At 40.5% G+C, this 14,267-nt stretch overlaps 1 protein-coding gene across 1 annotated transcript; it reads left to right on the forward strand.

The window, feature by feature from the left end:
- The first annotated feature begins 10,019 nt into the window (after nt 1-10,019).
- LOC145060007 (uncharacterized) lies at nt 10,020-11,303 on the forward strand. The gene has a single exon (XM_079007749.1). It carries the CDS (start codon nt 10,020-10,022, stop codon nt 11,301-11,303), a length of 1,284 nt encoding a protein of 427 aa, XP_078863875.1.
- The last annotated feature ends 2,964 nt before the right edge of the window (nt 11,304-14,267 follow it).

Consider the following 14,267-nt stretch of genomic DNA (forward strand, 5'->3'; position numbering starts at 1 on the left):
ACTCCCACCATTTCCTAGCCCTGTCTCGCAAGCATCCTGCTGCATACCTCACCTTCGACCCCTCAGGGCAGAAGCTCGTTAGCTGCGCAGTCTCAATGTCTGCGATCCATCTCCTAGCAGCAATGGGGTCTCTCACCCCATGGAAATCCGGCGCACCACTCCCACGAAAATCCTTAAAGGACAGTGTGCGCGTACCCAACTGGCTAGACGCCATATCACTCCTGAATGATCGGAGACGATCCTCCATCAGCTCAACAATCCCCTCCTTGATCGACTCGAAAATGATAGGGTTCGACTCAAGGATGCCCCTCGTGATCTCAGACGCGATGAACTCGCGTAGCCCGTCATCAACCTGCTCGGATCCCGAACCCGAGTCCGATCTTGATCCTGATCCGAAACCTCCTGCTCCAATTCGTGTGGTCACCATACTGAAAACACACGCATAAACGTTAGGATCATACATATACTCGAGAGTTCTAACACGCTCCCTAAGGTTCCCGATTTCATCTAGGCCCTCCTTGATTCGAGTACGAATCATCTGTTTTCAGTGGTACGGGCCCATACTACCTTCCATATCTACCCGTGCTTTCCTCAAGGATTGCTTCGACTTCACCAGGTCCCTTTACCAATACCCCTTTCCACTAACCTCGTCCTAGGCTTCCCTAGGGCACTCTCCGATCTACTCTCCGCCATCAGCTGCGCAGGAGTCCCTACCATTTCCCCTAACTAGCTTGCAAGTATTGTTACATATCCGCTCCTTAGTTAGTTGGAAATAGCGAGAACCCCTATAGCACAAAGCAAGTAGCATTCGTGCATCAAGTAACCAAATCAGGCATAACCTATACAGGTCATCCTACTGCTGACTAAACAGCCCTAGCATATAGCTCATACAATAAGCATATAAGGCATCCTCCTAGATCCTTAGCCCTAACTAGCATGCGATTATTAGAATCATATATCAGGAACACAAGGAATCTTCCTAGATCCTTATTCCTATTCTAGCATGCAATTCTGAATCAAGCCATATAGCATAACATAACATGTATGGGTATCTTGGGGAAAACTTACTTGAGCCCGGCCGGTCGCATGCATCACACACCTTGTCTTTCGTAAAATCCTTTCGCTTAGATTTTTAGAAAACCATTTTATTGCAAAAATCTTTTAGCCCCTCAGTTTGAGTGCAGACACCCCCGAGGGCGTGTCCGAATCCCTCAAACCAGGGCTCTGATACCAACTTGTAACATCCCAAAATTCAAGCCCAAAAATTTCATTTTTTGATTAATTAATTCATAAAACATTCATTGGAAAGTATTGTATAAACATGACATCTCAAAACCAAGTATCATATTCGAACCCCACAACCATGAACAAATGTCATATCAGAGTACAATCCTAGAAAACACCATGCGGAAAAATCATATGTGTGTGTGATGCCATGCTACGCCGTCGGCTCCTTCCCCTTAGACGAAGAGGTACCTGAAACCAAAAACTGAAACCGTAAGCACAAAGCTTAGTGAGTTCCCCCATCATACCACATACCATACAATACCATCGGTATCTTTCAACCGGTAATCGACATCGGTATCTTTCAATTGGTAACTGGGGACTATTCCACTCCCTACCACTAGCATACAACAGAAGATATAAGCACACATTCAGACATATCCGGGTACTGACCTAACCCTTAGTCCTACGGACCACTATCAGGGAAACTATCCCTATCATGCAACATATCATACATATATAACACATAACCAGACGCATACGAAACCAAGATAAATTATCACAAAGACAATTATCTTCTAAATACTCCTCAATGGTGGGCCGGCATTGTGGCCTTAGACCCACCCCTACTGGAAGGCAACTCACCTCGTATCTGCTAAACTGTGCGGGAATCCTCTGACGGCTGCCGCGGCTGTTCCGAAAGTCCTCCGGCTAAACTTCCGACAAAACACTTAGTCAGAAACTGACATCTACCCTTAGGGTAAAATGACAATTTTACCCCTTGACCAAGTCAAAGTCAACGTCAAAGTCAACTTCCAGTTGACCTAACTCGCCGAGTTGACTCGTCAACTCATCGAGTTGACTCGTCAACTCGCCGAGTCCCTATCCTTCCATCAGACCTCATACCCGTCTCTACTCGTCGAGTTAGGCAATGACTCAACGAGTTTTCCTTCTAAATGAACACCGATTGAATCCACATCTGACTCGACGAGTTGTATGAACAACTCGTCGAGTTCATCATCAACTGACACTCATATACTGACCTGACTCGCTGAGTTGTATGAACAACTCGTCGAGTTACTCTTCATCCTATGAACACGTTCTGTCCTCGACTCGCTGAGTTGATGAACAACTCGCCGAGTTCCATGAAGATTGTCTTGGACTCGCCGAGTCCGTTCATGCACTCGCTGAGTACCATGAATTCCCAGAACACTTTGCTTAGTTCAGAACGTTGGGTCACTCCTCGAGACTCCTAAAAACCCTTCCACACTCAACTGGTCCTTACGACCCTCACTGATATGGGACCAAAACCCTTGGACTCACCGAGTCTCAGGAATGGACTCGCCGAGTCTATCACATTCCTTACTAAGAACTTCGATTTCTGATGTACAACACTTAACCAAATGATAGATCCAGGCCCCTAAACTCTATCTAGCACGTAAAGTTACAAAATTTACGTGCATGCATGGGACATTAGAGCTTAAAAGGCTCTAGAATGGTTCTTTTGTTACATGGGGCCTTCCTTTGTGCAAAAAGCAACCTAGATCTGACTTGTGGCTCATAAAATGACATGATACAGAAACCCAAACCCCCAACCATGTTTGCAAACGTGGTTGGCCACCAAAAATGGCTTATAAAAGCCCTAAATCACTCCAAAGAGGGATCTAACAAAAGAATGAGCAAGGTTCATACTTTATACCTTCCAAAGATTGCAAATGATAAACCAAAATCGAATCCTTTAGTCCCCTCTTGATCCTCCTATGCTCTTCCTTCTTCCTTGAGACCAAAACTCACAAGAATCACTCAAAAAGCCTTAGATCTTCACAAAAACGGCTAGGGTTGCTATGAGGAGTGTTTGGGAGCATAAAGGGGAAAAGGAGGCTGCATAAGGTCGTTTAAATAGGGTGTAAACCCCTGGATTAGGGTTTTTGCCAAAACAGTGGCTACTCGCCGAGTCCGTGACTTAAACCCCGCGCCTCATCCCGCTTCTACTTGGCGATTCAGTCCTTCGACTCGCCGTGTCCAAGGCCAAAAGTGTAAAAATAAAGAAGATTTAATAACAGAACACATACCAAGAACCAGGTGCTACACTAGTTCTTGGTGATCATGTGCGAGGACTTCCAATACTCAAGTTTGATAAAGAACATCTGTGTGTTGCATGTGAGATGGGAAAGAAAAGCAGGAAAAGTCATCCAACACGTGTCAACACGAAGATCATCGAACCACTTGAGCTTCTGCATATTGATTTATGTGGATCTTCGGCTATTGAAAGCATTGGTGGTAACAAATATATACTAGTAATAGTATATGATTTTCTCGTTTCACCTGGGTGTTCTTTCTTAAACAGAAATCAGAGGCTATACCAAAGCTCTAGGTTTTTATCAAGCAAATAGAGCTTCAACTGTGAAAGCTGGTAAGAAATATTCGAAGTGACAATGGGCTGGAGTTCAAGAACTATGAATATGAAGACTTTCTTGCTGAAAAGGGAGTATCCCACAACTTTTCTACTCCCTACACTCCACAACAAAATGGTGTCATTGATACGCAAAACAGCTTGTTGTGTGAAGCAGCCCGAACCATGCTTAGTTTCGCCTTATTGCCTTTATATTTTTGGGCTGATGTTATTGCTGCTGCTTGCTACACACAGAACAGATCTCTTCTCAACAAGCGTTTTTCTATTACTCCATATGAGATCTTGAACAATCGTAAGCCAAATGTCAAGTTCTTCCATGTGTTCGGTTCCAGATGCTTTATTTTTAATTCAAAGTAGCACCGAAACAAGTTTGATGTTAAAGCTGACGAAGGAATTTTTCTTGGCTACTCATTAAACTCCAAGGCATATAGGGTTCTGAACAAATGTTCCAAGAAAAGCGAAGAAACCTATTATGTCACCTTCGATGACAATTACGTCAAGAAGCTTCAAACAACCAAAGGTTCAATAGAGGAAATCTTTCCAATGTCTAGTCAAGTCACTGTTTCCATTTCGAATCTATTTGAGCAATACATGTCATTATTTGATGAACCAGAGAAAGCCATTCACTCTGAAGCAAAGGCAGCTGACAATAAGATTAATACCTTGAAGCGAATCATTGATGACGCAGCGAAGGATATGTAAAAAGAACAACCGGGGTCTACCAAACAGTCGAGTCAAAGAGAACCTCCAAAAGAAAGTTCTACATTTCAGGGGGAGGTTTCATCTTCATCCAATAACCCTAAATTACCATTCCAGGGGGAGAAACCATTAACTTCCATGTCAACCGAACGTCCAATTGAGGGGGAGAATTCAATGCCTGAAGCCGAAACTGTCTCATCATTTGAGGGGAAGAATGCAAATACAAATGATGATGATACTCAGTCAGAATTCGAAGAAGAAGTAAATGTTGAGTTGGATCCTTCCTATGATCCAAATTACCCTCCTCTCACCAAATGGACAAAAGATCATCCAAAAACCCAAATCATTGGTGATTCATCAGAAAGAGTTCTTACTCGTTCTCAACTGAAAGCGAAGCAAACTGCATTATTCTTTCAAGTGAAATTTTGCATTTTAAATTCGTTTGTCTCTAAAATTAAACCAAAGACTGTCAACATTGCACTCGATTATTTTGATTGGGTACAAGCAATGTAAGACGAACTCAACGAGTTTGAGCAAAACAAGGTATGGAGACCGATTCCTACACTAAAGGATGCATCTGTAGTTGGACTGAAATGGGTATTTCGAAACAAAATGGACAAAGAAGGGAATGTAATTCGTAACAAAGCAAGACCGGCTGTGAAGGGATATTGTCAAGAAGAAGGGATAGACTACGAAGAGACCTTCGCTCCAGTAGCAAGGTTAGAATCAATAAGAATCTTTATGTCTTATGCTACTCACAAGAACTTTGAAGTATATCAAATGGACGTCAAGTGTGCATTTCTAAATGGAGAATTAGAAGAAACGGTGTATGTAGAGCAAGCACCAAGTCTTGTGAACGAGAAGTATCCAGATCATTGCTACATTCTGGACAAGGCGGTTTATTTTCTGAAGCAAGCAACAAGAGCATGGTATGAAACATTATCTCGATTTCTAAAAATGTCAAAGTTTAAACAAGGCTCGGTTGACCCAACATTTTTTCGTAAGAAAGAGGGTGACCACCTTATGATCATTCAATTTTTTTTTGATGATATCATCTTTGGTTCCACGAATCCTGGATTAACGGCAGAATTCAGGAAGTTGATGGAGACTAAATTTAAAATAAGCTCAATGGGTCCAATTAACTTCTTCCTTGGCTTAAATATTAGACAGGGACCCGAAGGCATTTTTATTAATCAAGAGGCTTACACGAAGACCTTGCTTCCCAAGTTTGGAATTATGGGTGACTAAAAAATGAAGGTTCTTATGGCGTTTGGCACGAAGTTAACACCTTCTCTCAACAAATCGGCTGCTGACATGACCCTCTATCGTCAAATGATAGGGTCCTTGATGTATCTAACAGCAAGTCGACCAGACATAATGTTTTCTGTTTGTTATTGTGCCAGGTTTCAAGCTAATCTACGCAAACCTCAACTGTTGGCTATGAAGAATATCTTTCAAAATTTGAAGCGAACCTCTTCTCTCGGTTTATGGTAACCAGCAAAATCAGATTTCTTTGTTCAGGCATTCTCTGATGCTGATCTAGGAGGATGTGGACTGGACCAAAAGAGCACTACAAGAGGATGTCAGTTCCTTGATGGCAAACTTGTCAGCTGGCAATCGAAGAAACAAACCTATGTGTCTCTTTCTACAGCCAAAGCAGAGTATATAGCTGCAACATCATGTTTATCACAGGTCATTTGGATACAAAGTCAACTTCAAGACTATGGCCTGAACATGAAGAAAATTTCATTATATTGTGACTCTGAAAGTGCAATAAGGATATGTCACAACCCCGTGAAACACTCGAAAATGAAACACATAGCACTGACTCAGTATCATTTTATTAAGGATCACGTGGAAGATGATAATGTCGAAATAGATTTTGTAAGAACCAATGATCAATTAGCTGATATCTTTACAAAAGCCTTGCATGAAGCAAGTTTTAATAAAATCATACAAGGCTTAGGAATGATGGAAGTTGAATCTGTACCGAAATCGCTTTCTCCACATTAAAAGTTGGAAGTGAAATTTAGAGCGAACGCTCGGTCCGTTTCGGGTCCTGATTTTTCGGGAACCAAAATGAACCGAACGCTCGGTCCATTTCGCCTCATATATAATGGTGACTTTTCGGTTGTACCTTTTGTACAGTTTATTGTATCTTAATTTATTTTATGTTATTCTCTTACTTTTCTTAAAATTCAAAAATATTTTCTTTTCTTTTTTTATGTTTATTCTTTTTCAGATAATTCCAAAACTTCAAAAATATTTTTCTTTTCTGTTTCGTTTCGTGTTTGTTTATTTTCTTAGGCTTGACGATCACAGGAGCTATAACAATTAGAGCTAGGGCATGTATTCTATTTCTATCTTTGTACTAGTTAAGTGTCCGTAGAAGCATGTGATAGCTTATTTTATTTCTTTCTTTTTATTAGTTTATTTTAGATTTTTAGTTTTTTTTATTAGTATTGCATTGTATTTTAATTAATTTCTTTATCATAGATCGTATCGGGACTTATTATGTTGCATGAGGAATTTTTGCAGGTTTTTGGAGTTTTTTGTGATTGTGGATTAGAGTGAAGACGGCTTAGTGGGCTCCTGAGGCGTTGTTGGGCTTGGCGGAATCAAAGAAGAAGAATTGGGCTTTTAAAGTTGATGGCTTGGATTATTTGGGCTTGTGAAGATGGATCATAAATTTCTAATTTTGGGTTTGGAGCATCCATTTGGTAGCTAAATGATGATTGGTGGATTCAAATTACATGGAAAAGGGTGGGGGGGGGGGACCAAAGGAATCTTTGGTAGTGGAAGGGTGGAGTAGTGGAATGGTGGACCAATGGCAACATAGCAGCGTTTGTGCGGGTGGAATCTTCGTCGCGCGGGTACCTGCGCAACTGCCCAGTTTGGGCATTTTGGTCATTTGGCACACCATAATCTTGGGAGATCAGATCTAGTGGCTCATTGACGATTTTTCACCATTGGAGACCTGCAAGAGGCGATTTTGGGAGCTTGAAACCATTTCCTTTCATCTTTCCAAATCTTAGGTAGTTTCTTTATGCAATTAGATTATTGTTCTTGTTACTTTGTTTCCATGAGTGGCTAATACTCTTATTTGGTTGACTTTGACTGAAAACCAATGAATGTTTGTGGGTTTTGAAGGATTTATGTTGATTATCAATTTATTCCATGTTTATGATTCTAGTTTGCAATTCTTATGCTTATTTGATGCTTTGATCATGAGCTTAGTAATTGAATGAGCAATTATTGATTTGTTTCTTTGATTTTGCATTGGATCATTGAATTTATCTCGAACAAAAGCTTTATGATGGTAGAAATCATCTCTATCTTATGAATCATAACTCCTTTATGGATGTGTAAGCATTTGACATCCTCTAGGAATTGGGGATTCCTTCATTCTTAAGGCTAGTTGATTTCTTAGGATCAATTGCTTCAATTGACCCTTGATCTTAATTAAGAAGGTGTGTTGTAGGCTTCCCCAACCTCCATACTACGTATGAGGAATCTTGGCATCTCATGCTTCATTATTGCTATAACCAATTTGGGATGAAGGATAAGCTTTGTATTAGATCCTAATGATAAACACATAAATGTTCATTATGTTGAATTGTCATAGTTAACCAATTATTCCCAACCTTTGAGCATCTCATCAACTTGCTTAATTGCAAGATTTTTAATTATTCAAGTTTTTTTTTTAGTTTTCAAGGAATCAAACACCCCCCCCCCCCTTTAGTCTAATTGTAGTTAATTAGTTTAATTACACTAGTTCTTTTGGATTGCATTGGTGATTGAATACAACCATTTCCCCGAGGATCGATACCCCTTTTTACCATTATATTACGTTTTATTTGCAAACAAAGGGTGTAATTTGCTTGGTGGACTTGACATCCCATCAAGTTTTGGCGCTGTTGCCGGGGAAATTGGTTATTGTTATTTGATTGTTTATGCGTAGGTCTACAAGAACCGGTGAACTACTTTACAATCCGGAAATTGAAAAAGAAGCAAAAAGGTTGAAAAAGTTAGCAAAACAAGCAAAGCAACAACAACTTGTTCAAGCTTCTTCATCAGCTCCACTAATCAACATAGAAGATCAAGTTCATACTTCAAGTAATACCAACACCGAACCGAGTTCTACAATTGTTGGTCAATCCTTTGAAGAGATTCCTTTTGAAAACTACATAGCCATGAATCACACTTCACCTCAGAATCCTAACCCTAACCCAAACCCAAACAATCAAGACACCAATACCCCACCCCAACCACCAAGACAACAACAACAAGAACCTCTCATTGATATGCCACCTTGGAATCAAGCCCCTCCTCAAAACCAACCCAATTACCAACCACAAAACCAAAACTTCCACCAAAACAACCAATCTCAAAACAATTCCTTTCAAGTTCAACAACAAGTACATTACCCAAATCCACCTAATTACCAACACCCTCCAATGCATCAACCCCCAATGTATCCACCACAACAACTCCCTTATCACCAATACCCTAACTAGCAACCTTATCCACCACAAATGAACCACCAATACCCACCCTACCAACAATATCCCAATTACATGCAACAATATCCCAATCACCCTAATCCCCCTCAAGATTTGACACTTAGACAAATGATGGAGACGGATGTTACTCACACACCTCTTGGTATTGTTTATCCCGCAAACCGCTGGGGAATTGAATTGAAGTCAAGTTTCATACATCAACTTACCAAGTTCCATGGTTTGGATAGAGAAGATCCTCAATGGCATTTGAAGTCCTTTCACATGATATGTGTTAGCATGTTGCCCGAAAATGTGACATTGGATGATTTCAAGCTAACCACCTTCCCACTCACCTTGGAAGATAAAGCTAGAGAATGGTTATTCAACTTGCCACCGGGATCTATTCACACATGGGAAGAGTTACTCAAGGCCTTCAATAGCAAGTTCTATCCTACCTCCTGGATATCAAGTCAAAAAGTGACATTTTGGGGATTCGTCAAGGGGAGAATGAGACTTTTCATGATTTTTGGGAGCGATTCAACAACTTGTGTACAAGTTGCCCTCAACACAACATTCCCGAACAACTACTTCTTCAACAATTTTATGAGGGAATGAATGACAAATATAGGAGGATGATTGATGCTTCAAGTGGTGGTGACATCTTCAACAAGACACCCCAAGAGATAAGATCCCTTTTTGGAACCATTTCTCAAAATCAACGAAACTTTGGAACCCGAAATGAAATGAAGAGAAATTCTCCACAAGTGGTTGGTGAAGTTAGCAACAGTCAACACTTGGAATCAAAGCTCTTGGATTTGACTAATGTGCTAAGTCAAATGGTGGTGGGAAGTGGTCAACAATTGATGGTGTGTGGCATTTGTGCAATGACAGGGCATTATACGGATAAGTGTCCCTCACTTAGTAACGAACCGGAAGATGTGAATGCAATGGGAGGATATCAAGGTCAACCAAGACCCATGGGAATTCAAAACAATTTCAACCCAAATTAGAGGAACAACCTACACAATCCATATCCACCAAAGCAAAACCCACCAAATATTTTGATGAGACCTCAACATTCACAATACCCCTCTCAAAAACCTCTATATCCACAACCTTCTTTTCACCCTCCAAACTACTAACAACCTCCACAATAAGGCCAATCAAGTGGTAACCATCAAATGAGTCTTCAAGAACTTGTTACTTCTCTTGCTCAAAGTCAAACCCCATTTCAACAAGAAACCAAGAACACCATCTCCAACATTCAAGCAAAAATTAGAGACTTGGCCACCGCTCTCAACAAGATGGAACAAAGGGGTAAACTTCCATCGCAAACCGAGAAGAACCCCAATGTGAGTGCAATAACTTTTAGAAGTGGGAAAACACTTGGAGAAAGTAACCCTAAGAGAGTCTCAAGAGAAGACGAAGATGAAGTTATTATAGTGGAACCTTCAAAAGTTGTAACTCCTCCAAAGGAACCGGTTGTACCAAACGTTGATCAACCCGACTCTTCCAACAAGAATGTCAAGCCATTCGTTTTACCACCACCATTCCCATCCCGTTTGGCTTCATCGAAGAAAAAGGAGGATGAAAAGGAATTTCTTGAAACCTTCCGTAAAGTCCAAATCAACATTCCCTTATTGGATGCAATCAAGAAAATACCACGCTATGCCAAATTCCTTAAGGATTTATGCACCAACAAGAGGACATTTAAGGCGAATGAAAAGATTCAAGTCAATGCAAATGTGTTCACGGTTATCCAAAAGAATTTACCACCCAAATGCAAGGACCCGGGAATGTTTGCTATTCCATGCACAATTGGTGATTTACATGTTGAAAGTGCAATGCTAGATCTTGGTGCTTCAATAAATGTGATGCCCTACTTGGTTTTTCAATCTCTCAATATTGGACCTTTGGAAGAAACCGGAGTGATAATTCAATTAGCGGACAAGTCAAGTGTATTTCCAAGAGGCGTGTTAGAAGATGTACTAGTGCAAGTCAATCAAATAGTATTTCCTGCGGACTTCTATGTCATTGACCTTGAAGAGAAGACTCCGTCCAAGTCATCTATGGTTCTCCTTGGAAGACCCTTCATGAATACCACTCACACGATTATTGATGTTCATAATGGGAAGATCACCATGGAGTTCGATGGCGAGACCATTCACTTCAAAATCTTTGAAGCCATGAGGTATCCTAGCAATATTTCTCCATTGTATTGGGTCGATGTGATTGAACCAATCACCCAACAACTATTTGAGTTATCATATGGAGATATTTTGAAGCTGGTGCTCAACTTGAGTCTTGATTGTGAAAATTTGAAGAAAACATTGGATATGTACACATTGGACTCCGAAGTTGAAGAGATTGTGAAGATTTTAGAAGTTAACAATTCCACAAAGAAGGATGCTTCTCAAGTTTCCTTATCTCATTCTCCAAACAAGATGCCCCCTTCAATAATCTAACCACCCACACTTGAATTGAAAGTTTTGCCTAGCCATTTGAAGTACGTTTTATCTAGGTCAAGACAAATCTCTTCCGGTGATCATCTCCTCTCAATTGAAAGACTTTGAAGAAAATCAATTGGTTGAATTATTGAAGGAACATAAAGAAGCAATGGGATGGACGATAGTGGATATCAAGGGGATAAGTCCTAATATTTGCACTCACAAGATCCTCATGGAAGATGATTGTAAACCTAGAAGAGAAGCTCAACGACAATTAAATCCTCCCATGATGGAAGTTATTAAGAAAGAAATCATCAAACTCCTTGATGCGAACATGATTTACCCGATTTCCGACTCGAAATGGGTTAGTCCGGTCCAAGTGGTTCCCAAGAAAACGGGAATCACAGTTGTAGAGAATAACAAGGGCGTAATGGTACCCACTCGAGTTCAAAATAGATGGAGGGTATGCATTGATTATAGAAAGTTAAATTCAAGCACACGAAAAGATCATTTTCCTCTTCCTTTTGTCGACCAAATGCTCGAGAGATTGGTGGGAAAACGCATTATTGTTGCCTCGATGAATACTCGGGTTTTCATCAAATACCCGTTGCACCCGAAGATCAAGACAAGACGACCTTCACATGCCCCTTTGGTATGTTTTCCTACAGGCGGATGCCATTTGGATTATGCAATACCCCCGCCACATTCCAAAGATGCATGGTGAGCATTTTTTCCGAGTATGTAGAGAATATAATTGAGGTATTTATGGACGACTTCACGGTGTATGGCAATTCGTTTGACAAATGCTTGGATAATCTTAAGAATATTTTAAAAAGGTGCATCAAGAAAAAGTTAGTGTTAAACTTTGAGAAGTGTCACTTTATGGTCAATCAAGGCATCATCTAGGGTCATATTGTCTCCAAAAAGGGAATTGAAGTTGATAAAGCCAAAATTGATGTCATCCAAACCCTTCCTTACCCAACATGTGCTAGAGAAGTGCGACCTTTCTTGGGCCATGCGGGATTCTATAGAAGATTTATCAAAGATTTCTCGAGGATCACGCGACCGATGTGCTTCCTTCTCCAAAAGGATGTTGACTTTGAATTCAATGTTACATGCCAAGAAGCCTTTGACAAACTAAAAGACTTGCTCACCTCCGCCCCTATAATCCAACCTCCAAATTGGGAGCTTCCATTTGAAATCATGTGCGATGCGAGCAATTTCGCCATTGGAGCGGTCTTAGGTCAAAAGGAGGTCAAAGCATCACATGTCATCTACTATGCCTCCAAAACCTTGGATAATTCTCAAGCCAACTATTCCACCACCGAGAAAGAACTTCTAGCTATTGTATTCGCATTGGAGAAATTCCGGCAATACCTTCTAGGGACAAAAGTAATTGTGTACTCCGATCATGCCGCCTTGAAACACCTCATGACCAAGAAAGATGCCAAGCCATGGTTGATTAGGTGGATTCTTCTCTTACAAGAATTCGATCTTCAGATAAAGGACAAAAGTGGTGCCGAAAACTTAGTTGCGGATCATCTAAGCCGGTTGCATATTGGTAGTTCCTCTTCTTCCATTCTAGATGAATTCCCAGATGAGCATCTCTTCTACATTTCAAACACTATTCCATGGTATGAGGATATTGTGAACTACTTGGTTACGATAGAAATTCCCCATTCGTTTAGCAAGCACCAAAAGGCCAAGTTAAAGAGTGATTCCAAATACTACATATGGGACGACCCTTATCTTTGGAAGCATTGTACGGATCAACTAATACGGAGGTGTCTTCACCAAAATGAGGTCGAGTCTATCTTGAAGTTTTGCCATGAGTATGCATGCGGAGGACATTTTGGTCAAAACAAAACCATGCGAAAGGTGCTCGAATGTGGACTCTATTGGCCAACAATGTCAAGAGAAACTTATCTATTTTGCAAGAGTTGTGATAGATGTCAAAGAATGGGCACCATATCCATGAAAAACGAAATGATTAAAAATCCCATCCTCATTTGTGAGATCTTTGATGTATGGGGAATCGATTTCATGGGCCCCTTCCCTGTTTCTTTTGGATAGACTTATATACTCTTGGCGGTTGATTACGTCTCAAAGTGGGTGGAAGCAAAGGCAACAAGGCATGATGATTCTAAAACGGTAATTGACTTCTTGAAGTCCAACATTTTTGCAAGATATTGTGTACCAAAAGCTTTGGTGAGTGATAGGGGCACTCATTTTTGAAATAAAATGATGGAAGCCATGACAAAGAGATATGGTGTCACACACCGGATATTGACCGCTTATCATCCACAAACAAACGGCCAAGCCGAAGTGTCAAATCGAGAAGTCAAACAAATTATTGAGAAGATGGTCAACACTACACGAAAAGATTGGAGCTTGAAGTTAGAAGATGCATTGTGGCTGTATCGGACCGCCTACAAAACTCCAATTGGTATGTCTCTATTCTGCCTCGTCTATGGAAAGTCTTGTCATTTACCAGTGGAATTGGAACATAAGGCATATTGGGCGGTTAAAAAGTGCAATTTCAATCTTGAAGAAAGTGGAAAGCACCGAAAAATGCAACTTCAATAAATCAAGGAGTTGAGGAATGAGTCTTATGAAAATGCAAGCGTCTACAAACATAAGACAAAAGCATTTCACGAAAAATACATCACTCGTAAGCATTTTATTCCAGGCTAAAAAGTTCTTCTTTATCATTCACGCTTAAAGCTATTCCCGAGAAAGTTGAGATCTCGAAGGCACGAACCTTTTATTGTTATAAAAGTGTTTGATCACGGTGCGGTTGAAATAAAGAGTTTGGACACAAATCAAATATTCAAAGTGAATGGGCACCGCTTGAAACCTTTCTATGAAGGCTTCGACATGGGAGGATTCGACAAAGTAACATTGGAAAACCCGAATTATGAAGATTGACGGAGGCGGGGCTATATCTTGGCAAAGACGTTAAATAAATGCATTGTGAATAAA

The sequence above is a fragment of the Lactuca serriola genome, chromosome 6 (assembly GCF_051521515.1).
Source record: "Lactuca serriola cultivar US96UC23 chromosome 6, Lser_US96UC23_V15, whole genome shotgun sequence".
Lineage (NCBI taxonomy): Eukaryota > Viridiplantae > Streptophyta > Magnoliopsida > Asterales > Asteraceae > Lactuca > Lactuca serriola.

Coding starts and splice junctions, on each gene's coding strand:
- LOC145060007 (XM_079007749.1), top strand. CDS start 10,020: ATGAGTCTTCAAGAACTTGTTACTTCTCTTGCTCAAAGTCAAACCCCA.